At 39.1% G+C, this 24,978-nt stretch overlaps 1 protein-coding gene and 1 long non-coding RNA gene across 12 annotated transcripts in view; one reads left to right on the top strand and one right to left on the bottom strand.

The window, feature by feature from the left end:
• Positions 1-24,978, bottom strand: part of CFAP20DC (CFAP20 domain containing) — a 307,663-nt gene that overhangs the window by 151,090 nt on the left and 131,595 nt on the right. For 10 of the 11 annotated variants that reach the window (XM_060203003.1, XM_060203000.1, XM_060203002.1 and 7 more), the window contains exon 7: positions 11,211-11,375. In XM_060203003.1, coding sequence (XP_060058986.1) covers positions 11,211-11,375 — 165 coding nt within the window. Of the gene's footprint in view, positions 1-9,369; positions 9,709-11,210; positions 11,376-24,978 lie in introns of those variants that run through there. The other variant, XM_060203009.1, reaches the window with a different exon arrangement.
• The window catches only part of LOC132541871 (uncharacterized), a 300,702-nt gene continuing 288,972 nt past the window's right edge, over positions 13,249-24,978 (top strand). The window contains exon 1 of the long non-coding RNA XR_009552968.1: positions 13,249-13,318. This is a non-coding gene — a long non-coding RNA (uncharacterized LOC132541871). The remainder of the gene's footprint in view (positions 13,319-24,978) is intronic.

Below are 24,978 nucleotides of genomic sequence, written 5' to 3'. Positions count from 1 at the left end.
ACCAAGACTGTGAATTCAGTTAATTTTTATTTTATTATATGGTCATTGTTATAAATAATGTCAAAGATAAAAAGGAAGAGCTAGTAGAATAATACTATTTTAGACAAGGTATTTAATCTTTCTAAGTCTCATCTTCAAAAGAATGGGATAATGTAACTACTTAAATCACAACATTTTTTTTTCCGTTAGATTATATGAGACAACGCATATAACAATAAATTCTGTGCTTATTAGGGAGTAAATGCTTAGTAAATATATTACAAATATTGTCCATCTCAAACAGCATTAAACGATTTATGCTATCAGTTCACAACTTATTTATTCATCCATCCATTCTTCTAGGAGTGACTGGGTCAAGCTGGGCAGTATGTTTTAGGTGCCAAGTAAGAAAAGGTGCCAAGGTAGACACAATTGGCTCCTTCAAAGAGGTCACATTCTAATGGGGCAGATAGACAGACATCAGAGAAATAATTCATATCTAAATACATGATTACAGCTGTGATAATAGTTATGGAAGAAAAATTTAAATGATTCTAAATGAATTTAACAGGGACTGGTATCTAGTCTCTGGGATCAAGAAAATCATGTTCAATTTGAATACTAAAGATATTGGAAGTTATATTCAGTTTTCAAACTTACTTTTATGAGTTATAGATAAAGTTTATTCAATGTTTAGCTAATATAGCACAGAAAAACTAAATTTTATTCTATAAGTGACCTGGTACATAAAATACATGTAAGATATAACACTTTCATAGATGCTGATCAACTTTCATGGTAAATTCCTCTCATACTAAAATTTATAAAAAGGAGTATGGCTCGTTTTTCACTACAGATGTCTCATTTTTCACTATAGATAAAAAGAATACACAATTCAAATATAAAAATGGTCATTTTTACTATAAACTATTAGCAGAGACTGGAAGTAGACATTGTGTTTCTAACCAACAATCCTAGAGGAGGCTAACTAAAAGTCTGAATTTCATAAAGAAAAATTAAGAGTGTGTCTTATTTGTTTCCTGAAGTCAGAAGATAACTTCAATTTTTAAAATTCTAGTCTATAGTAATTTTGTTTTTATGATTTGAATTGTGTTTTTATATTGTGATTCCCAAGAAGAAATTCTAATAGGAATCTCACCAGTTCCATATAGATGATAATTTCATCAAATATGAACTTAGCTCTGTAATTGTGCTAGGAGATAGGGATGTCAATCTCTTGTTTCAGGGAGAAGTGAAAACCCATTAAGATTGCTGCTTTGGAAAGGAGGGCATTTTGGAAAACTGCCTAATTTGTAAGTAAATTACTAGTTTTGATTTGTGCTTAGTGGGCCACTGCAAATTGTCATTAGTATCTCAATGCTCAACTTAAGTAAACGGATTTGAGTCTTGAGTTCAATTAAACTGGGTCCCATTAATGAAGTAAAATTATCCAACCCCACAGTCTTCTGCAGACTCAATCATTAGCTAATGTGTATTGCCAATTGACAAAGTTAACAGTGAAAATGAGTGGTTACACTGACTTTTTGGGAAGCATAGTCTTATTTATTTAAATGCTCTTGATCAAAGTATATGTTATTGCATCAAATGTACTCTAAAACAGAAGTTTCTTTTGCAGTGTAGAAGTTCTTAAGTTTGATGTAATTCCATCTGGTTATTTTTTTGTTTCCCTTGTCAGTGGAACTGAGTTTCTGAGGACATCCTGAAAGATAATTTCAGGACACTATCATTAAATGAAGACATCCCAGTAACTGGGAGAAAATATTTACACATCAGTCATCTAACAAAGGGTTAACATCCAAGATACATAAAGAAAGCATAGAACTGACTAACAAAAAAGTTACTTCATTAGGAAATTGGGAAAAGTTTACACTCACTAAGAGGATTAGCGGATGACTGACAGACATATTTAAAATGTTCATTATAACTTAATATTTGGAAAATGCAAATCAAAATCAAAATGACATTCTACTTTATACCAGTGAAAATGACCTAAATGAAAAAGACTAGCTATATCTAGTGCTGGTGATGGTGTGGAGAAAAAATAACTCTAGTTCTTACTGTTGGTAAGGGTATAAATTGAGAGTAGGGGGGAGACAGTTAAATGGGAAGTGGGAAAGGGTTACTGACATCTTGGTGATTGGGTACATATGTGGTAACACACAACTGACTGAGAGGTACCATTAAGATGTGTATTCTTATTAGCTTAATAAAGTAAAAAGAAAACCTTGCTTTTTACTATAACTAGAAAACATTCACTGGAAGCAGTTACTTCATCCTTTTTGTAGTAGTTTCATTGGTATCTCTCAGTATGTGCATTTATAATAAAATATGACAATTTACATGAGCGGTCTATAGTCAGTTACAAGAGCACATAGTCATTTTCCCATGAAATTCAAATCTCATCATGGGGAGCTCATGTTTTTTGTAGAAAGACATAAAAAACAAACAGTTCAAATGCAAAAATGTCTTTTGGCATTTCTATGATTAAGACATTTTTCCTTGTACAGTTATTTATTAGCTATAGCTTTCAAATAAAATCTGTGTACAGAGAATGACAGTTATTACTACATTCATTTATAGTAAGTCTCAAAGTCCACAAATTGGTATAGCCTCTGTGGAGAGCAGTCTGGAAAACTCTCAGAAGGCTAGACATAGACCTTCCATATGATCCAGTAATTCCTCTCCTGGGGTTATACCCCAAGGACTCCATAACACCCAACCAAAAAGAGGTGTGTACTCCTATGTTCATAGCAGCACAATTCATAATAGCTAAAACTTGGAAGCAACCCAGGTGCCCAACAACAGATGAGTGGCGGAGAAAACTGTGGTATATATACACAATGGAATACTATGCAGCTATCAAGAACAATGAACCCACTTTCTCTGACCCATCTTGGACAGAGCTAGAAGGAATTATGTTCAGTGAGCTAAGTCAGAAAGATAAAGATGAGTATGGGATGATCCCACTCATCAACAGAAGTTGAGTAAGAAGATCTGAAAGGGAAACTAAAAGCAGGACCTGACCAAATTGTAAGTAGGGCACCAAAGTAAAAACCCAGTGGTGAGGGGTAGACATGCAGCTTCCTGGGACAGTGGGGGGTGGCGGTGGGTGGGAGGGATGGGTCACAGTCTTTTGGTGGTGGGAATGGTGTTTATGTACACTCCTAGTAAAATGTAGTCATATAAATCACTAGTTAATTAATATGAGAGGGGGAAAATTAATTGTATGTCTCAAAGTTATGCAAAACACAAACTGAATCTTTTCAATATATAGGCTGTGTAACTGATATGCAGACTCTCTCAAAAGCCTAGACCAAGTAGATCAGAAGCAACCAATAGCACAGCTATATACAAGATACTGGGTACTGTACAGCTAACCCTAACAAAAGGACTTTTCAAAGTTAACCCAATTACCAAATAATGTGATGATAACATTAACTATCCATTGTCTTTTTGAACCCTAAGACAGTAAGAACCTCACATCTCCACTATAGAGCCTCTACTTCCCCTAGTCCTGGAACCATTGGATAGGGCCCACTTTCCTGTATGCCTCTCCCAATCCATATCCAATAATATTGCATCTGCCGATCACAACCTAACCAACACAACGACTGCCACCTCAACATGCTTCACCTCAGACTGTGTCCAGAGACTTCAGGTGTGGAATGACAACCCTTCAGCTTCATTACTTGGGTGAGACCTTTCCTTTCATAGTATATTCTAATTTCATCTCAGGTGGTTCACTTTTTAACAAAGTCCCAAAACCTAGATATACACCAGTTTCTGTGAGAGAGAGCATATGTTCACACGTATCCATAAACTACTGCAAAATATATACCTGAAAGCAGAAGTACACTAGAGTTTGCAGTGAGTACCCCCCTAACACTTTCTATCCACTATTCCAAGCTTTGGGTCCATGACTGCTCAACAATTTGTTTGGCTTTGTATGTTAACTCTCTTTTCAATCACCAGGTTCCAGATGTCATCAGGATGCTGGTCAGGCTTCCCTAGACTGAAGACCCCACCAATGTGTCCTGGAGCTCCGCTTCCCCAGAGACCCACCCTACTAGGGAAACAGATTTGGCTCTCCTCAATCGCTATCGAACAGGCCATGGCCGGTGCGCCGCTATGTTCCACCGCTGGGGAGCCAGAGACGACCCGAACTGCCCCTGCGGCTACAGACAGACTATGACCCACGTAGTCAACGACTGCCACCTCTCCAGATTCAAAGGAGGTCTCAAAACTTTACATCAGGCTCAACCTGATGCTGTTAACTGGCTATGGAAGAAGAGCAAACGCTAGAACAAGAAGAAGGGAAAGAGAGAGGCAGATGGGGAGTATGGACTGACCAGTCAACGCCCATGTTCAGCGGGGAAGCAATTACAGAAGCCAGACCTTCTACCTTCTGCAACCCACAATGACCCTGGGTCCATGCTCCCAGAGGGATAGAGAATGGGAAAGCTATCATGGGAGGGGGTGGGAAATAGAGATTGGGTGGTGGGAATTGTGTGGAATTGTACCCCTCCTACCCTATGGTTTTGTTAATTAATCCTTTCTTAAATAAAAAATAAAAAAAAAGATAGATAGATAGGTAGATAAAGAGACACTGCAGCATCGATACTCCACTCATGACGTGTGCTTGCATGCAGTGGTCAACAAAGAAAGCCAACTCAAGAACACGCAGAAGTCAAAAGAGTGGTCAGGTAAATCACACATGGGGAAATGACAGAAAAGGCATCTGGCCATTAGACTAAGAAGTAGGTTTTGTTTCCAGGTGTCCAAAAAAAGATGAGTAGCTGAGCAAGTTGTGGTATATATACACAATGGAATACTACTCAGCTATTAAAAATGGTGACTTCACTGTTTGCAGCTGATCTTGGATGGAGCTTGAAAAAATTCATGTTAAGTGAAATAAATAAGAAACAGAAGGATGAATATGGGATGATCTCACTCTCAGGAAGAAGTTGAAAAACAAGATCAGAAGAGAAAACACAAGTAGAACCTGAACTGGAATTGGCATATTGCACCAAAGTAAAAGACTCTGGGGTGTGTGTGTGGGAGAATTCAGAATAAAAGTTTTTATTCTGTGTCATCCAAAAAGGATGACAGAGGACCTAGTGGGGGTTGTATTGCTATATGGAAAACTGGGAAATGCTTTTTTATTTTTTATTATATTTATTTATTTATTCCCTTTTTGTTCCCTTGTTATTGTTGTAGTTATTATTGATGTAGTTATTGTTGGACAGGACAGAGAGAAATGGAGAGAGGAGGGGAAGACAGAGAGGGTGAGAGAAAGACACCTGCAGACCTGCTTCACCGCTTGTGAAATAACTCCACTGCAGGTGGGAAGCTGGGGCTTGAACCGGGATCCTTACACTGGTCCTTGCGCTTCACTCCATGTGCACTTAACCCGTTGCACTACAGCCCTTCCTAGGCAACTGAATCCACATGGATTCCAGTCAAATTCAAAGCCAGCAACAAGCAGCTCCTGACAGCTATCAAGCTGTTGGTCCTGCTCTTCGAGTCCTCCAACTTAATGTTGAGGGGGCTGTCCTTTGCCAAACACGTTCTTATTGGTCAATTGGTGATACAGCATCAGGCAGATGTTATCTGCCTACAAGAAACACATATAGCAGTCGATGAAGCTGCTCGATTCACCATCAGTGGATTCGATTTAATATGCTATAATCTCCATCCTAAACACGGCCGAGCCATCTATGCCAAATCGTGTCTTGCGGACGTTTACCATACGGCCTCTTTGACCTTCTACGACTCTATTACTATTGGAACTATTCAGCTCGTCAACGTATAGAAGCCTCACAGTGCCTCATGGGATAATGAGGTCCTGCCTAACCCGAATCACCCAGCCGTTTACGTTGGGGACTTTAATAGTCATCACCAAGACTGGGGATATTCCTCCACTCGTGCTGACGGCTCTACCTTAGCCGACTGGGCTTCAGCGAATGACCTCTCCCTATTATACGATCCCAAACAGCCAGGCTCTTTTCACAGTGCTAGATGGAATAAAGACTCGTCACCCAACCTGTGCTGGATTAGCACAGTCAACGGCCAAGCCTTTCCCATTACAAGACAAGTTCTCAAGATCTTCCTGCACAGTCATCACCGCCTAGCTATCATCCACATTGGTCTCCAGCTCCCACTGATTCTGGGCTTGGAGAAACTAAGATGGAACTTTTGGAAAGCAAACTGGCGTCTGTTCAGTGATCTTACCAACAAATCTATTCCTGCAATTCCAGTTAACTCTATCCCCTCTGAAGATTCCTACAGGCGCTTCCGCCAAGCCATCTTCAAAGCTGCTTCCCAAGCCATTCCTCGTGGGAGACGTGCTAACTATACGCCTTGTCTTGATGCTGAATGCAAGCAAATACTAAAGCAATATGATGAGTCGGGCGACCCAGATGTGGCTGACCATCTCATTGCCTCCCTGGATGCAGCACGCCAAGCCCGCTGGCAACAACTCACAGAAAGTCTGAACTTCACCCACTCAAGTAGGAAGGCCTGGAAGCTTCTTCACAGACTGGGTGCCGGTAGCCACCCCCCTCCCGTCTCCCATCCTCCCGTATCTCCAAACTCAGTGGCCAGTCACCTAACTCAAGTTGGACGTGCTAAGATCGACCCAGTCTGGAAAAGAGAAATTTCCCATGAGTGGTCATCCCACTTCCGTTTATCTTGTTCATCTCCAAAACTCTCTCCCTTTACACTGTCTGAACTGGAAGACGCTTTGAAGAGGGTTAAACCGGGAACAGCTGCTGGCTATGATAAAATCACCCCAGAACTCATTCTTAACCTGGGTCCCGCGGCAAAGAAGTGGCTCGCTTCATTCCTGTCCCACATCTTGGAATCTGAGTCTATGCCCAAAGTTTGGCGTCGTGCGAAGATTATAGCGGTTTTGAAACCAAAGAAAGACCCAACACTGGCCGCCAGCTATAGACCAATTTCTCTCCTCTCTGTGTGTTACAAACTCCTTGAGAGGCTGCTTCTGTCACGTATTTCTCATCTTACAGAGAAATTCCTATCACCCACCCAAGCTGGTTTCCGCCCAGGAAGATCTACCTGCGAACAAGCCCTGGCCCTCTCAACTTACATTGAAAATGGATTCCAGAAGAATTTAAAGATGGGTGCTGTCTTTGTTGATCTCACAGCAGTCTATGACATGGTCTGGCACTGTGGTCTCCTAGTCAAGATCTCAAGATGTCTGCCTCCATGGGTGGCCAACACTATATCGTTTCTTCTCCAAAACAGAAGATTCCGGGTGCATCTGGGTGACAAGTCTAGCAGATGGAGACTTGTCTCAAGTGGCCTCCCCCAGGGCTCTGTTCTGGCTCCTACGCTACTTAATATTTACATCAATGATCTCCCAGAAACTTCTTCAAGGAAGTTCATCTACGCCGATGACATCTGCTGTGCAACTCAGGCATCAAAGTTCGACATCCTCGAGGAAACATGAAAGACATGTCTCTGATATCTGATTAGTGTAAAAAATGGCGACTAATCCCTAGCACTGCAAAAACGGTATCATCTGTTTTCCATCTATACCATGCCTTGGCCGCGCGTGAGCTTAATGTGCAGCTTGACGATACGAGAATCCAGCATGAAGCCCAGCTAGTCTATCTTGGCGTTACTCTCGATCGCACCCTGTCATTTCACAATCATCTCATAAAAACTGCAGCAAAGGTGGGCGCGAGGAATAACATCATTGCAAGACTGGCCAGCTCCTCATGGGGCGCGAGCACTTCCACACTACGATCATCATCTCTGGTATTATGCTATTCCACTGCAGAATACTGTGCCCCAGTATGGTTCCGTAGCCCCCATGTCCACTTGGTCGATTCCAAATTATATTCCTCCATGAGGATAATTTCTGGAACCATCCGTTCCACCCCGGTTCCATGGCTGCCAGTTCTTAGCAACATCGCCCCGCCAGATATTCGTCGGGATGCGGCATCATCTAAGTTCATTTCCCATGTCTACGCTCGACCGGACCTGCCAATATACACGGATATCTTCGCCCACCCTGTCCAACGCTTGACGTCTCATCACCCAATCTGGTCCCCTATGCCTACACTGAACTTCTCTGTTCCAGTCTCTTGGAAACAGAGTTGGCAGTCAGCTGAGGTAAAGAACAAACACCTCATCACAGATCCCTGCAAGTGTCAACCTGGCTTTGACCTAGCACGTTATGATTGGGCCCTCCTCAATCACTATCGAACAGGCCATGGCCGGTGTGCCGCTATGTTCCATCGCTGGGGAGCCAGAGACGACCTGAACTGCCCCTGTGGCTACAGACAGACTATGACCCACATAGTCAACGACTGCCACCTCTCTAGATTCAAAGGAGGTTTCGAAACTTTACATCAGGCTCAACCTTACGCTGTTGACTGGCTACGGAAGAAGGGGAAACGCTAGAAGAAGACTACAGCCCGAGTCCCAGAAATGTTATGCATGTACAAGCTATTGTATTTACTGTTGAATGTAAAACATTAATTATTCAATAAAGAAATATTATTAATAAGTAAATAAATAAATAAAAGAAGTAGGTTTTGGATAGGTATGGGTGATTTTTGGTGAGCTTTCTACTGTTTTCTTTATGTTTTTCATTTTGCTTTTTAATTACTGGGAAAGGCATTTAAAGTCTTAAGTCACACTCAGACCAGTGAAGTTGAATAGAGAGCCCCAAAATAGACCCACACATTTAAATGGACACTTAGTATTTGACAAAAGAATCAAAACCATTCAGTAAGGAAAAGAAGTCCTCTTCAACAAACAGTACTGGGAAAACTGGACAGCCATGTGTAGAAAAAGCAAGGCATATGGCCACTTAAAATCATATACCAAAATTAACTCCAAATATATCAAAGAGCTGTATATTAGATCTGAAAATATAAAATGACTAGAAGTTATCAGTGAAACACTTTGGGATATTAGCATCAACGATGTAGAGACTCAACTCTGTGGGCAGATGAAATTAAAACAATATAGACTGGGCAGGGGTAGATAGCATAATGGTTATGCAAAGAGACTCTCATGCCTGAGGCTCCCGAGTCCCAGGTTCAATCCCCTGCACCACCATAAGCCAGAGCTGAGTAGTGCTCTGGTAAAATAAAATAAAATAAAATATTGACTAAATGGGACTACATCAAACTAAAAAGTTTCCACACTTTGAGAACAAACTACCCAATGATAAACAGGTATCCCAGTAACCAGAGAAAGGTATTTCACACCATACATCTGGCAAGTGATTGAAACACTTATAAACAGTAACAAAAAACTATAAAAATAGTTTTCTGAAGAAGACAGACAAATGGACCATAGACTTATTTTTATGTTTATTTTTTATTAGTGCATTAATATTGATTTACAAAGTTGCAAGAAAAAAGAAGAACAATTTTGTGCCATTTCCACCACCAGGGTTCTGGATCCCCAATTCCTCCACTGTAAGCTACTGCAGTTCTCCCAATGTTGCAGATATGGGTTCACTATTATTTCTACAATTATCTGTCTATATTTGTATATATTTGCCCATTTTTTAAAGGTCCCATCTTCTCTGCCTTTCCAAGTCACACATACATACATCTATTACTACATCCAAATGTCTCTCTTTCTCTGGTCCTGATGAAGTTGGAGTTCAGAGCCCTCTGGTCTTCTTCCCCTATCATTTCTGCTCCTCTGGGAGTATGCACCACAATTCTTTTTGGGGTACAGAAGGTAGGAATTCTTGCTTCTATAACTGCTGCTTTGATGGCAGGTTGATCCCTACCCTCCACCTGTTCTTTTTCCCTTGTGGGGTACAATGGCCCACAGACTTGAACATTTTTTCCACTTTACTCATCATTAGAGAAATGTAGTAAATTAATACACTGAAATTCCACATCACACCTGTGAGAATGGCCTACATCAATAAGATAGGAAATGTAAGTGTTGGCAGGATGTGGAGGAAAAGGACTCTATTACACTATTGGTGGGAATGATGCAACCTATAAGGAAAATGGTACAGAGTCCTCAAACAAGTAAAAATGGAAAGGGAGTGTGGTACTCATACATCTGGTTGAACACACACATTATCACAAGCAAGGACCCAGATTTGAGCTCCTGTTCCCCACCTGCAGGGTGAACACTTCACAAAGTATCACTCTTTCTCCCTCTGTATCTCCTTCACCCTCTTATTTTCTTTGTCTTATAAAAATATAAAGTTAAAAAAAAAGGCTGCCAGGAGCTATGTATTTGTAGTGCTGGAACCAAGCCCCAGCAACAACTCAGGTGGCAATAAAAAAAAGGAAATACCTTATGATTCAGTGCACCACTCCTGGGCATATATCTAAAGGACATGAAAACACTTATTTGAAGGGACATATGTATTTATCCCTGTGTTCATAGCTGCATTATTCATAATAGCCAAGATCTGGAAGCAATCTTCATGGCCAGTGACAGATTGGATAAATATGTTATGGCACATATATTCAATGGAATACTATTCTTCTATTAAAAAAAGATGACAATGTGTCCTATGAGACAAAATGAATGAAATTGGAGATGATGTTAGAGAAGTAGGTGACGAGGTAAGAGACCAGATGGGTACGTTCATATTTGGGATATAGGCAGTTGGCATATAAGAACTTGCAAATGAAAGAATAGACAACCTGTCTCTAAGCCTTTGTGAGAAATATGGTGGTTCTCTGTTGAAGCAGAAGAGGGCACAAGACTTTGGTTGCAGTTGTGGTGTGAAAGTATACCCCAATGATCTTATAATCTTGTAAGTCATTATGAAATCATGAATAAAAATTTTAGTGTCTTTAATGAAAGAGCAACATGATTACATCTGCATTACAGAAAGATAATTCTTGTAGCAATGTGTAGATTAACCAGGAGGTTAATGGAAGCAGAAATAGGATTGAGGAGGTGACAGACTGGAGAATTTTTTAGAAGGTGTAATTGGCACGACTTGGAAGCATATAGGAAAGGAGAAGAAATAATCAGAATGTTGTGACTTAACATGTAAAAATACAGAAAATATTCAGCTGATTTAAATTTCTAGTTGAGAATTTAAAATAATGACTTATCACTGACATGAGTTGACATTAAAGTGACTTCACTGTTTAATTTCAAGCAATAAAGTGTTATTGCAAGTCTTTTTTTCTTCTCCCTTTTTGACCTTGAAAATATGCTTATAATTTAGATGCCTGGGGGCATACCTGATTCTGCTGAATTGAGGCGATGACCTCCAAATTTTATATCAGTTTGGCGGAGCTTAGTCATGTTTAGCAGCTGTGTGACTTGTGGAACATCTGTCGTTAGTTGGCAGCTTCGTGGAATAATATCTGTAGGTTCATCTGTTGGAAAGGGAACACCATATCCAGCTGGAAATAAAGACAAACATCCATTCCCGTGTTGGAAGTCACTTCTGCCAAGTAGACATATCTTACAAATGAAACCAATTAAAGCAATAACACTTTACAGTATGACTTTGGATGAACTATTCTATTTTATGGCCTTAGTTTTCTCATCTGTAAAATAAGCATGATAATTTTCCTGCTTACTTATAGGATAGTAAAAGGGCTAACTGAGATAAGTATACAGCCTATGGAGCAGGCTCAGAGACAAGGCAATAAATGAGAGTTTTTGCTGGAAATATTTTATTTGCTGTCCAGTGCTAGAGTGTGACACAGAGAACTACTTAAGCATATTCTGAGAATTCTGGGCTTACACTGACTCATGAATACAGAGATCAATAAGTACAATGACATTATTGAATAAATGTATAGAATCATTATGAGCCCATTAATTTCTTTAAAGCATTTTATTTATTTATTCATTTACTGGATAGAGAGAAACTGAGATGGAAGGAGGGGAGAGAGAGAGACAGAGAGAAAGAGAGAGAAAGGGACAACAACAGCACTGCTTAATCACTCATGAAACTTCCCCACTGCAGGGCCCAGGGGCTTGAACCTAAATCCTTGCACAAAGTAACATACGCTCTCTACCAAGTGTGCCACCACCTGTCCCCAAGTCAGTAAATTTCCCACTTTTAATCCTGAAATGCTTTTAGACTTAGAGAAAATTTACAGAAATAGCAGAGTTTGCATATCCTCTTGACCCAGCTTTCCTTCATGTTAACATTCTACTTTTAAAGAAAAAAAGAGCTTCTTATAATTAAAATGGTATTTTTATTATAACAATTTGACTTGCTAATGAGATTTAGTATCATTTATATATATTGCCAGAGGAAAATAAATAAATAAATAAATAAATAAAAAACTGATGGAGACCAGTGCAAAAGGTATTTATAATTCCTGGAGAACAAAACAACCTGAATATACAGTAGTTACAAAAATTGTATTTATAAATATGGCTTAATGATATGGGAGATGGAAAGATAAGAAATTAAATGAGACGGGCATAGTCAAAATTATCTCAACTATACAAAATCAATGAGCATAATGTCTGAATGGTAGAAGAGCATCACTAAGATGGCAACATTGGTATTCCTGACACAGTACCTGCTCACAAGAACATCTCACCACCATTCAGAATAAGACACCTGTGAGAGAAACCTAGAACATGGAAGTGGTAAGGCTGAAGCACCTATCTACACTGCAGAGAACAAGACAGACAGCACTAGAAAGATGGATATGAGCTGTGGTAAAGAAGTCACAGTAGATGAAAATCAAACTATCATCCTGTTCACCTGAAGTGTATACACTTATGGAGGCGTGGGAGGTTGCACAACGCTTAGAATACTAACTTTCGGAAAAGTTGGGGGGTTCCCGGAAGATGGTGGACTGAGAAGCTGTTAGTGGCTTGAGCTCTGATCACATCTTCTGGAAACGGTACGATTTTCTGCCTTTAGTAGGCCAGTCAATAAGGGGTCCTAGCGGTGACACCAAGAAGGTGACTATAACTTAATTTGGGTTAAGAATTAGAGTAAAGGTGGCACGAACTAGCGGGCGGGCTGCTCCAGACTTCCCAGGCGGCGGCGGGCAAGGCGGGTGCGCCGGGCACTGTCCTCAGCCCGGAAAGGCGGCTCCTCCACCGGTTGCAGAGCACTGCTGGGCGGCCAGCAGAGGACCGGGAGGGAGCATTGTAGCTCAAGGCTTTCTTTTGGGAGTCTCCGGGGACCACCGCGACCCTGAGGGCGGATCCGAGGACTTCTTGAGTACAGCTCTCATTGGATCAAAAGAACTTGTAGCTAGTTTTCATTTTTGAGAAATCCTTTAAAAAAGTCTGGAGGGGGGGTTTCCCGGAAGATGGCGGACTGAGAAGCTGCAAGTGGCTTGAGCTCCGACCACATCTCCTGGAAATAGTAGGATTTTCTGCCTTTAGCAGGCCAGCCAATAAGGGGTCCTAGCGGTGACACCAAGGAAGTGACTATAACTTAATTTGGGTTAAGAATTAGAGTAGGGAAAAAAGGGGAAAAAATTTTTTTTTCTTCCTTTTAATTTTCAAGCATACCTCCTTCCCACACCCCCCCCATAAGCAGTCCCTGGGGACCAGCTCCTAGGAGGATCCCCCACACCACCAAACAGGGTGCTTTTTTGAATTCACTGATACACATTTGGGAATTCCTTTTCACTGCTCTTTAATTACAGCTCTTTTTCTTATCTTCTCCCTTTTCTCTCTCTTGTCTCTCTCTCTCTCTCTTTTTTTTTTAATCTTGTCATACACTTCTTCCTTCTTCTTTGCCTTTCTGAATTTGTGAATTATTTTGGGGAAGAAATCTGACTTAGAGTGGACTCTCTATGTGTGTATCTCTGCTCTAGTTACCTTTACCCTCTTGTTACCCCTAGAATATACAGTGGATAGTAGATTTGCATAACTGTCTATTCTTGCTATCCTTTCTTTTCTCTTTCTTCACTGGGATTTGGTTACTATTTTTTCACGGACTGAAGAAATTGTTTGGCTAACTGGTAACCATTAAACTACTTCAATACTTACTTCAGTTGCTGCTGTAATTCCGGAGGTTGGTGAGTGCGATTGTCATAAAGGTATTTAGTACAGTGTTACTTGTACTAAAGACACAACAACTGAGGAACAACAGAGCATAAAAAAAAGAAACACAAATAAAAAAAAATGGGTAGATCATAAACAAATAAAACTGCTACTCCAGTGAATGAAGACAAGAGCCCAGAAGAAACTACAAATCAGCCAGAAGTAACCATAGATAAGAAAAGTATGCAAGCAATAATAAACTTATTAATCACAGAAATGAAAACAACATTGGAGGAAAGCAATGGCAGTATTAGGGAAACAACAGTTGAGACTCCCAAGGAAAATACTGATTATCTGGAGGCAATTAGAGAAATGAAAGCTGAAATAGCTGTAATGAAGAAAGAAGCTGAGGCAAGGGAAAGCAGACTAACAGAAGCAGAAAACAGAATTAGTCAGACAGAGGATGAGTTAGAGAAAACAAAGAAAGAGGTGAAAGAGCTTAAAAAGAGATTGAGAGACACTGAAAACAACAACAGAGACAATGGGATGATCTCAAAAGAAGTAACATTTGTATAATTGGCCTGCCAGAGGAAGAAAGAGAGGAAGGGGAAGCAAACATTCTAGAGGAAATTATAGAAGAAAACTTCCCACACCTGAATAACAGAAAGGATATCAAGGTTCAAGAGGGCCAGAGAGTACCAAACAGAATCAACCCAGACATGAAGACACCAAGACACATCATAGTCACAATGAGAAGAAGTAAGGATAAAGAAAGGATCCTAAAGGCTGCAAGAGAGAAACAAAAAGTCACATACAAGGGAAAACCCATAAGATTATCTGCAGACTTCTCCACTCAAACTCTAAAAGCCAGAAGGGAGTGGCAAGATACCTATCGAGCCCTGAATGAAAAAGGGTTTTAACCAAGGATAATATATATTGCTAGACTTTCATTCAAACTAGATGGAGGGATCAAAACCTTCTTAGATAAACAACAGTTAAAGGAGGCAACCATCACCAAGCCGGCCCTGAAAGAGGTTCTAAAAGACCTCTTATAAACAAGAACATCACTATAATACTTGCAATATATCAGAGCAAACAAATTTTTTTTGAACAATGGCACTACAATACAGTAAATCCATAATATCAATAAATGTCAATGGCTTAAACTCACCCATCAAAAGGCACAGGGTGGGGGGATGGATCAGAAAACATAACCCAACCATATGCTGCTTGCAAGAATCCTATCTGTCACAACAAGATAAACACAGACTTAAAGTGAAAGGATGGAAAACTATCATACAGGCTAACAGACCACAAAAAAGGGCAGGAACAGCCATTCTCATCTCAGACACGATAGATTTTAAATTAAATAAAGTAATAAAAGATAGGCAAGGACATTACATAATGATTAGAGGATCAATCAGCCAAGAAAACTTAACAACTATTAACATCTATGCACCCAATGAGGGACCATCTAAATACATTAAGCACATACTGAAAGAATTTCAAAAATACATCAATAGTAATACAATATTAGTGGGAGACTTCAATACCCCACTCTCACACTTAGACACATCAACAAAGCAGAGAACCAATAAAGATACAAGAGAATTAAATGAAGAGATCGACAGACTAGACCTCTTGGACATTTTCAGACTCCTCCACCCCAAAAAACTGGAATACACCTTCTTTTCAAATCCACATAACACATACTCAAGGATAGACCACATGTTAGGCCACAAAGACAGCATCAATAAATTCAAGAGCATTGAAATCATCCCAAATATCTTCTCAGACCACAGTGCAGTAAAACTAACATTTAACAACAAACAGAAAATTATTAAAAGACACAAAATTTGGAAACTAAACAACATGCTCCTTAAGAACCACTGGGTTAGAGACTCACTCAAGCAGGAAATTCAAATGTTCCTGGAAACTAATGAAAATGAAGACACAACCTATCAAAATATTTGGGACACAGCTAAAGCAGTACTGAGAGGGAAACTTATAGCCATACAATCACATATTAAACACCAAGAAGAAGCTCAAATGAACGACCTTACTGCACACCTCAAGGACTTAGAGGAAGAGGAACAGGGAACCCTAAAGCAACCAGAAGGACATAAATCATTAAAGTTAGAGCAGAAATAAACAACATTGAAAATAAAAGAACCATACAAAAGATCAATGAAGCCAAATGTTGGTTCTTTGAAAGATTAAACAAAACTGACAAACCCCTAGCCAGACTCACCAAACAAAAAAGAGAGAAGACTCAAATTAATAGAATTGTAAACGATGGAGGAGATATCACAACTGACACCACAGAAATCCAGAGAATCCTGCGAAACTTCTATAAAGAACTATATGCCACCAACCTAGAGAATCTGGAAGAAATGGAACAATTCCTAGAAACATATGCCCTTCCAAAACTGAACCAGGAAGAACTACAAAATCTAAATGCACCAATCACAGACAAAGAAATTGAAACTGTTATTAAGAATCTCCCCAACAACAAAAGTCCTAGACCAGATGGCTTCACAAACGAATTCTACAAAACTTACAAGAAACAATTAATACCCATACTTCTTAAGCTATTCCATAAGAGTGAAGAAACAGGAATACTCCCTTCCACCTTCTATGAAGCCAACATCAACCTGATACCAAAAGCTGATAGGAACAGAACAAAAAAGGAAAATTACAGACCAATATCTCTGATGAACATAGATGCCAAAATATTAAACAAGATCTTGGCCAACCGGATACAGCAACATATCAAAAAGATTGTTCATCACGACCAAGTGGGATTCATCCCAGGAATGCAAGGCTGGTTCAACATCCGTAAGTCAATCAATGTCATTCACCACATCAATAAAAGAAAAGCCAAAAACCACATGATTATCTCAACAGATGCAGAGAAAGCCTTTGACAAAATCCAACACCCATTCATGCTCAAAACTCTACAAAAAATGGGAATAGATGGGAAATTCCTCAAGATAGTGGAGTCTATATATAGCAATCCTACAGACAAAATCATACTCAATGGACAGAAGGATAAAGCATTCCCCCTCAGATCGGGGACTAGACAGAGCTGTTCACTGTCATCGTTACTCTTCAACATAGTATTGGAAGTTCTTACCATAGCAATCAGGCAAGAGAAAGAAATCAAAGGAATACAGATTGGAAGGGAGGAAGTCAAGCTCTCACTATTTGCCGATGATATGATAGTATACATAGAAAGACCTAAAGAATCCAGCAGAAAATTACTGGAAGTTATTAGGCAATATAGCAAGGTATCAGGCTACAAAATCAATGTACAAAAATCAGTGGCATTTCTTTATGCAAACACTAAATCTGAAGAAGAAGACATCCAGAAATCACTCCCATTTATTGTTTCAGCAAAATCAATCAAATACCTAGGAATAAAGTTGACCAAAGAAGTGAAAGACTTGTATGCTGAAAACTATGAGTCGCTACTCAAGGAAATAGAAACTGATACCAAGAAATGGAAAGATATCCCATCCTCATGGATTGGAAGAATAAATATCATCAAAATGAATATTCTCCCCAGAGCCATATACAAATTTAATGCAATATCCATCAAAGTTCCACCAAGCTTCTTTAAGAGAATAGAACCAACACTACAATCATTTATCTGGAACATGAAAACACCTAGAATTGCCAAAACCATCTTGAGGAAAAGAAACAGAAATGGAGGCATCACACTCCCAGACCTTAAACTATATTATAAAGCCATCATCATCAAAACAGCATAGTACTGGAACAAAAATAGGCACACAGACCAGTGGAACAGAATTGAAAGCCCAGAAATAAATCCCCACACCTATGCGCACCTAGTCTTTGATAAGGGGGCTCAAAGGATTAAATGGAAAAAGGAGGCTCTCTTCAATAAATGGAGCTGGGAAAACTGGGTTGTAATATGCAGAAGAATGAAATTGAACCACTTTATCTCACCAGAAACAAAAATCAACTCCAAATGGATCAAAGACCTAGATGTCAGACCAGAAACAATCAAATACTTAGAGGAAAACATTGGTAAAACACTTTCCCACATACACCTCAAGGACATCTTTGATGAATCAAAACCAGTTGCAAGGAAGACTAAAGCAGAAACAAACCAATGGGACTACATCAAATTGAAAAGCTCTGCACATCCAAAGAAACTATTAAACAAACAGAGAGACTCCTCACAGAATGGGAGAAGATCTTCACATGCTTTACATCAGACAAGAAACTAATCACCAAAATATATAAAGAGCTCAGCAAACTTAGCACCAAAAAAGCAAATGACCCCATTCAAAAATGGGCAGAGGATATGAACAAAACATTCACCTCAGAGGAGATCCAAAAGGCTAACAAACACATGAAAAACTGCTCTAGGTCACTGATTGTCCGAGAAATGCAAATTAAGACAACACTAAGATACCACCTCACTCCTGTAAGAATGGCATACATCAAAAAGGACAGCAGCAACAAATGCTGGAGAGGATGTGGGGACAGAGGAACCCTTTTTTTTTGCTGGTGGGAATGTAAATTGGTCCAGCCTCTGTGGAGAGCAGTCTGGAAAACTCTCAGAAGGATAGACATGGACCTTCCATATGATCCAGTAATTCCTCTCCTGGGGTTATACCCCAAGGACTCCATAACACCCAACCAAAAAGAGGTGTGTACTCCTATGTTCATAGCAGCACAATTCATAATAGCTAAAACCTGGAAGCAACCCAGGTGCCCAACAACTGATGAGTGGCTGAGAAAGCTGTGGTATATATACACAATGGAATACTATGCAGCTATCAAGAAAAATATGAGCCCACCTTCTCTGACCCATCTTGGACAGAGCTAGAAGGAATTATGTTAAGTGAACTAAGTCAGAAAGATAAATGAGTATGGGATGATACAGGCTGTGTATTTGATATGCGGACTCTCTCAAAAGCCTAGACCAAGTAGATTCGAAGCATCCAATACCACAGCTATATACAAGATACTGGATACTGTACAGCAAACCCTAACAAAATAACTTTTCAAAGTTAACCCAATTTCCAAATAATGTGATGATAACATTAACTATCGATTATCTTTTTGAACCCTAAGACAGCAGGAACTTCACATCTCCACTATAGAGCCCCTACTTCCCACAGTCCTGGAACCCTTGGATAGGGCCCACTTTCCCATATGCCTCTCCCAATCCATACCAAATAATATTGCATCTGCCGATCACAACCTAACCAATACAACGATTGCCACCTCAACATGCTTCACCTCAGACTGTGTCCAGAGATTTCACATGTGGAATGACAACCCTTCAGCTTCATTACTCGGGTGAGACCTTTCCTTTTATAGTACACTCTAATTTCATCTCAGGTGGTTCACTTTCTAACAAAGTCCCATAACCTAGATATACACCAGTTTCTGTGAGAGAGAGCTTATGTTCACATGTATCCATAAACTACTGCAAAATATATACCTGAAAGCAGAAGTACACTAGAGTTTGCAGTACCTCCCTAACACTTCCTCTCCACTATTCCAAGCTTTGGATCCATGATTGCTCAACAATTTGTTTGGCTTCGTATGTTAACTCTCTTTTCAGTCACCAAGTTCCAGATGCCACCAGGATGCTGGCCAGGCTTCCCTGGATTGAAGACCCCACCAATGTGTCCTGGAGCTCAGCTTCCTCAGAGACCCACCCTACTAGGGAAAGAGAGAGGCAGACTGGGAGTATGGATTGACCAGTCAACGCCCATGTTCAGTGGGGAAGCAATTACAGAAGCCAGACCTTCCACCTTCTGCAACCCACAATGACCCTGGGTCCCTGCTCCCAGAGGGATAGAGAATGGGAAAGCTATCAGGGGAGAGGGTGGGCTATGGAGACTGGGTGGTAGGAATTGTGTGGAGTTGTACCCCTCCTACCTTATGGTTTTGTTCATTAATCCTTTCTTAAATAAAATTTTTTTTAAAAAAAGTATACTAACTTTCAATCACGAGTTCTCAAGTTCAATCCCAGGTATCACATGTGATTCTCTGATTTTCTCGCTCCCGTCCTAATAAATAAACGAATCCTTAAAACAAGTAAACTATGTACTGTGGTGTATATTATTTCTAAATAAAATGCAGGAGGGGAGCAAGAGAACAAAGACATAAGGAAGACCTTGTAGAAACATAGGAATCAAGCCATGAGGACCTCTCAAGGGAAAATTCTGCTGACACTGTAATCTTCCAGACTTGTAAGAAGCAAAATGAACTTTGGCTACCTTGGCAACATTTCTCTATGTACAAATCATAAAAAAGATGATAAGGAAACCCGGCAGTGGTGCGCCCAGTAGAACTCACATATCCCCATGTTCAAGAACCTGGATTCACACTCTTGGTTCCTATCTGCAGGGGGGATGTTTTAGGAGGGGTAAAGCAATGTCTCTCTCTCTCCCATTATCTCTCACTGTCTCTCTCTTCTATCCTCCTCCTCTCCATTTCTCTCTCTATATCAGAAAGAAAAAAAAATGACCATAAGGAAATATACTAAAATGTAAAATGACTTTCAGTGGCTGGCTTAAAAATAGTTTTAATTTTCTTAAAATAATTTATATGTTTAGTCTTCATGATTAAATCATACCTATTTATAGTATGTAGGAGAAAATATTGTTGTATATATATATATATATATATATATATATATATATATATATATATGAATGTTAGTAGGAAGAAAGATTCATCCAATCAACTCTTGAAAATATTACCATTTAAATATAAACTCTGACCACATTTATAAAAACAAATGAGAGGTTAAAATATACCCATTCAATGACAATTTCATAATTAGATCCTAATGTCCTAATTTCCAGAAGGAAATTGAATCCTTTAACTAAAAAATTAAAATCCTTACCAGCAATGTAATGATTTCTAAGTGTTCTAATGTTATGGCTGTTAAAAATGTCCTATATTTACAAATTACAGTTTTCAGGCATTCTCTGACACTAATATTTGTCACTAATATTTACAAAGTTAATCTAAATTCTCAAGAACAGAAAACATTTAGAAAAATAAGTATACTCTAGATATATATTTGGCATATCATTTCACATTCCTTTCAGGTAGAAAAAGACATTTTCCACATCAATGCCTCTGTCAATAGACTGAGATTCCATTTAAGAGTGGGGGAGAGAATTCTGTATGTTAAAAAGAACTTGAATTAAAATGCTGTTTTCTTAGTCCAACAAAGAGGAACCAAGGGGATTTTACTTATAGGACTTCTATAGATTGTACAGGGTACAATGCTGCACAAAATTTGAAATGTATCTACAAAAAAAAAATACAAGTTTTCAACTAACACAGAACAGACAACAAATCCCTTGTAGCCAAGAATCCATAAGCTTTTGTGGAAGACAGCAGGAGACTTACAAAATTCCAATCTGAATCATAGAGGAACGTGGTTGACATGTAATCAGATTTCACATCAAAAGGCTCAAATTTCCTGTGTCATCATTCTTATCTATTTATACTCTCCCCTTATACATAGAATCATTGAACAATTTATTAGATTTTCCACTGGGGGGGGGAAATCAAAGTTTCTATAGCCTTACATCAAAGAAAAAAGACTTGCTTCATTATTTTAAGATAAAGACTAGTCGTTAAACTCACAGAGAAACTACAGGCTCTCAAAAACTATGGTACTTTGTGGAGAATATGTGAAAAGGGGTTCTATTCTCATTTTTGTAAACCCCAAAAATGAAGGAACTTTCTTACTTGGCAGTGGATGTTTGACACAACTAAATGGAATTCATCTCCCCACCATCTACCTCATAGCTCACCCTTCCCAACTCCAAGTCCAATTACTGGACCATTTTGTTTGCTAGTGTTTACAGCTAAATTAAAAATAGGTATTGATTCTAAACACTGCACAAAACCTACATTAAATTAAATAGTGCTGAACAGTGAGTACATAAAGGGCCTGGTCTGTCCTCACTCATTTTATTAGTCAACAAGTAATAATTGAGCCTCTACTATGGGCCAGATACTTTTTTTATAGTAGCTGAAAATCTTGTGGTCAGACTCTATCCTGGTTTCCTTGATGTTTCTATCTAGCAGAGCATATTAAAAAATGTTTTTGCAGGCTAAAAAATGTTAGCAGAGTAACAGAAGCAAAAAACAGAATTAGCCAGACAGAGGATGATCTAGAGAAAACTAAGAAAGAGGTAAAAGAGTCCAAAAAGAGATTGAGAGAGACTGAAAACAACAACAGAGACATATGGGATGATCTCAAAAGAAGTAACATTTGTATTATTGGCCAACCAGAGGATGAAAATGTGTCGTATAATCATTGTTCCTAAGAAAAACTTTATATAATTATCAAACAAGTAAATAAAAACTTGATGTTAACTTACACTTTTCTAGAAATCTAGTATTATTTTCTCCCTAACTCAAGGTCAGATGCCATAAACCTAACACTTAACTTAGATATAATGAGTAACATGAAAAGCTTTTACAAAAGGAAGAATGTTTCAGCTTGTCAGACAAAGAAGGGAATACATAAACTGGAAAGGGGCAAGAGACTGACTCATTTAATTGTCCATTTTTACCAATATCAAGTTACCTAGTCAGGGAATCCTTGGATTCCCCCATATGGGCCTAGACCTCTAAAAGATCTGCTCAAAATACACTCCACAGTACACCACTTATCAACTACTGAGTCAAAGAGAAAATTAAGGATGAAGTCAAAATGTTTCCAGAATTCAATGAAAATGATGACACAAGCAATCAAAAGATTTGGAACACGGCCAGGGCAGTACTGAGAGAGAAGTTCATAGCCATAGAAGCTCATGTTAGGAAACAAGAAAAAGCTCAAATAAACAACCTGATCACACATCTTCCCTAACTTAGAAGAACAAAGGAACCCAAAATCAACCAGAAGGACTGAAATAACTAAAGTTATGGAAATAAATAACATCGAAAATAAGAAAACCATACCAAAGATCAATGAAGCTAAATGTTGGTTCTTTGAGAGAGTCCAGAAGTAAGTCCCCACATCCATGGACATCTAATCTTTGACAAAGGTGGCCAGACTATTAAATGGGGAAAGGGGTGTCTCTTCAATATAATGGTGTTCTAAAAAATGGGTAGAAACATGCAGGAGAATGAAACATTACCACTATATTTCACCAAACACAAAAGTAAATTCCGGGTGTATCAAGAACTTGAATTTTAGACCAGAAACTATTAAATACTAAGAGAACTCTTATCCGTATAAATTTTAAAGGCATCTTCAATGATACAAATCCAATTATAAAGAAGACTAAAACAAAAATAAACCAGTGGGACTACATAAAATTGAATAGCTTCTGCACAGCAAAAGAAACCACTACTCTAACACAGAGAAATTCCATAAAGTGGGAGAATCTTTGCATGCCATACAGCAGGTAAGAGGCTAATAACAAAAATATATGAAGAGCTCGCCAAACTCAGCAACAAGAAAACATATGACCACATCAAAAAATGGGGAGAGGATATGAACAGAATATACACCATAGAAGAAATCCAAAAGGCCAACAAATGTATGAAAAAAATGCTCCAAGTCACTAATCGTCAGAGAAAAGCAAATAAAGACAATAATGAGATGCCAATTCACTGTGAGAATGTCATACATCAGAAAAGGTAGCAGCAACAAATGAGAGGCTTTGCAGAATGGAGCATTCCTGAACTGCTGTGGGAATGTAAATTGGTCCAACCCCTGTGGAGAGCAGTCTAGAGGATTGTCAGAAGGCTAGATGTGGGCCTACCTTATGACCCTAAAACTCGTCCCCCAGAGATATATTCTAAAGAATGAAAGCTACTCATCCTAAAAGATGTGTGTATACTAATGCTCATAGCAGCACAATTTGCAATAGCCAAAACCTGGAAGCAACCCAGGTGCCCAACAACAAATGAGTGGTTGAGTAAGCTGTGGTATATATACACAATGGAAGACTACTCAGCTATTAGAAATAGTGACTTCACCTTCTTCACCCCATGTTGGATGGAGCTTGAGTGAATCATGTTACGTGAGATAAGTCAGAAAGAGAAGGATGAATATGGGATGATTTCACTCAGATAGAAGTTGAAAAACAAGACCAGAAGGGAAAACACTAAGCAGAACTTGGACTGGAGCTGATGTATTGTACCAAAGTAAAAGACTCTAGGGTGGGGAGGAGGGTTTCCTGTAACATAATGACAGAGGAGGATCTAGTGGGGGTTGTATTGATATACAGAAAACTGGGAAATATTATGCAGGTACAAACACTATTGTCTTTTATTGTCGACTGTAAATCATTAATCCCCCAATAAATCAAAAAAATAAAAAAACATATATGAATTGCTTTGAAGGAAAAGTTCCAGGTGTTAGGATACAGATAATAAATCTGAATGTACAGAATGTCAGAGGTAGCCTTCTGTTTTTAGAGACATGTAAGAGGAGTCAGCAAAGATAAGAAGGCAGTGGTCTGGTGAAATATAATGGGAGGGGTCATGCAAGTAGTGGAGATTCTGAGGGGAAAAGGAATCTGATGCTTTCTAGGAACTGAGAGAAAGGTTGCCAAAGTACTGATAGGCTGGGAGAATGGTGAGAGAATACCAGTGATATATTTGATATGGCTTCTGGTTAAATGGGGGTGCTTAATGACCATGGACCAAATTCCTTAATAAAAGATCACCCTAAACAAAGTACAGATACCAAGTCTCCCATTCTCCTCCTCAGGTTGGTGTTTGTTCAGTGAAGTCTTGAGAAGGGCACTGTGCACATTTTTATTTGGACATTACTCCTTTCTTTCCAGATGGCAAGTAACAAATCAAGCTGGCAATCAGACACTAGGAGGCCAGGGCCTGTCTGTACTGTTCTTTCAGACATATTCTAGTTTGTGGATGGAATTGTGTATAGAAATATGCAGACAGTTTGATTAATGTTTAAAAAATGACAGTTGAATTTAAACTGCTTCTGCTAACAAATCTGAAAGAACATAATGCTTGTTGGAATAGTCTACCCAGAAAAGC

The sequence above is a fragment of the Erinaceus europaeus genome, chromosome 12, assembly GCF_950295315.1.
Source record: "Erinaceus europaeus chromosome 12, mEriEur2.1, whole genome shotgun sequence".
Lineage (NCBI taxonomy): Eukaryota > Metazoa > Chordata > Mammalia > Eulipotyphla > Erinaceidae > Erinaceus > Erinaceus europaeus.
The sequence above is the reverse complement of the archived record's forward strand: the minus strand, read 5'-3'. Positions and strand labels throughout refer to the sequence as shown.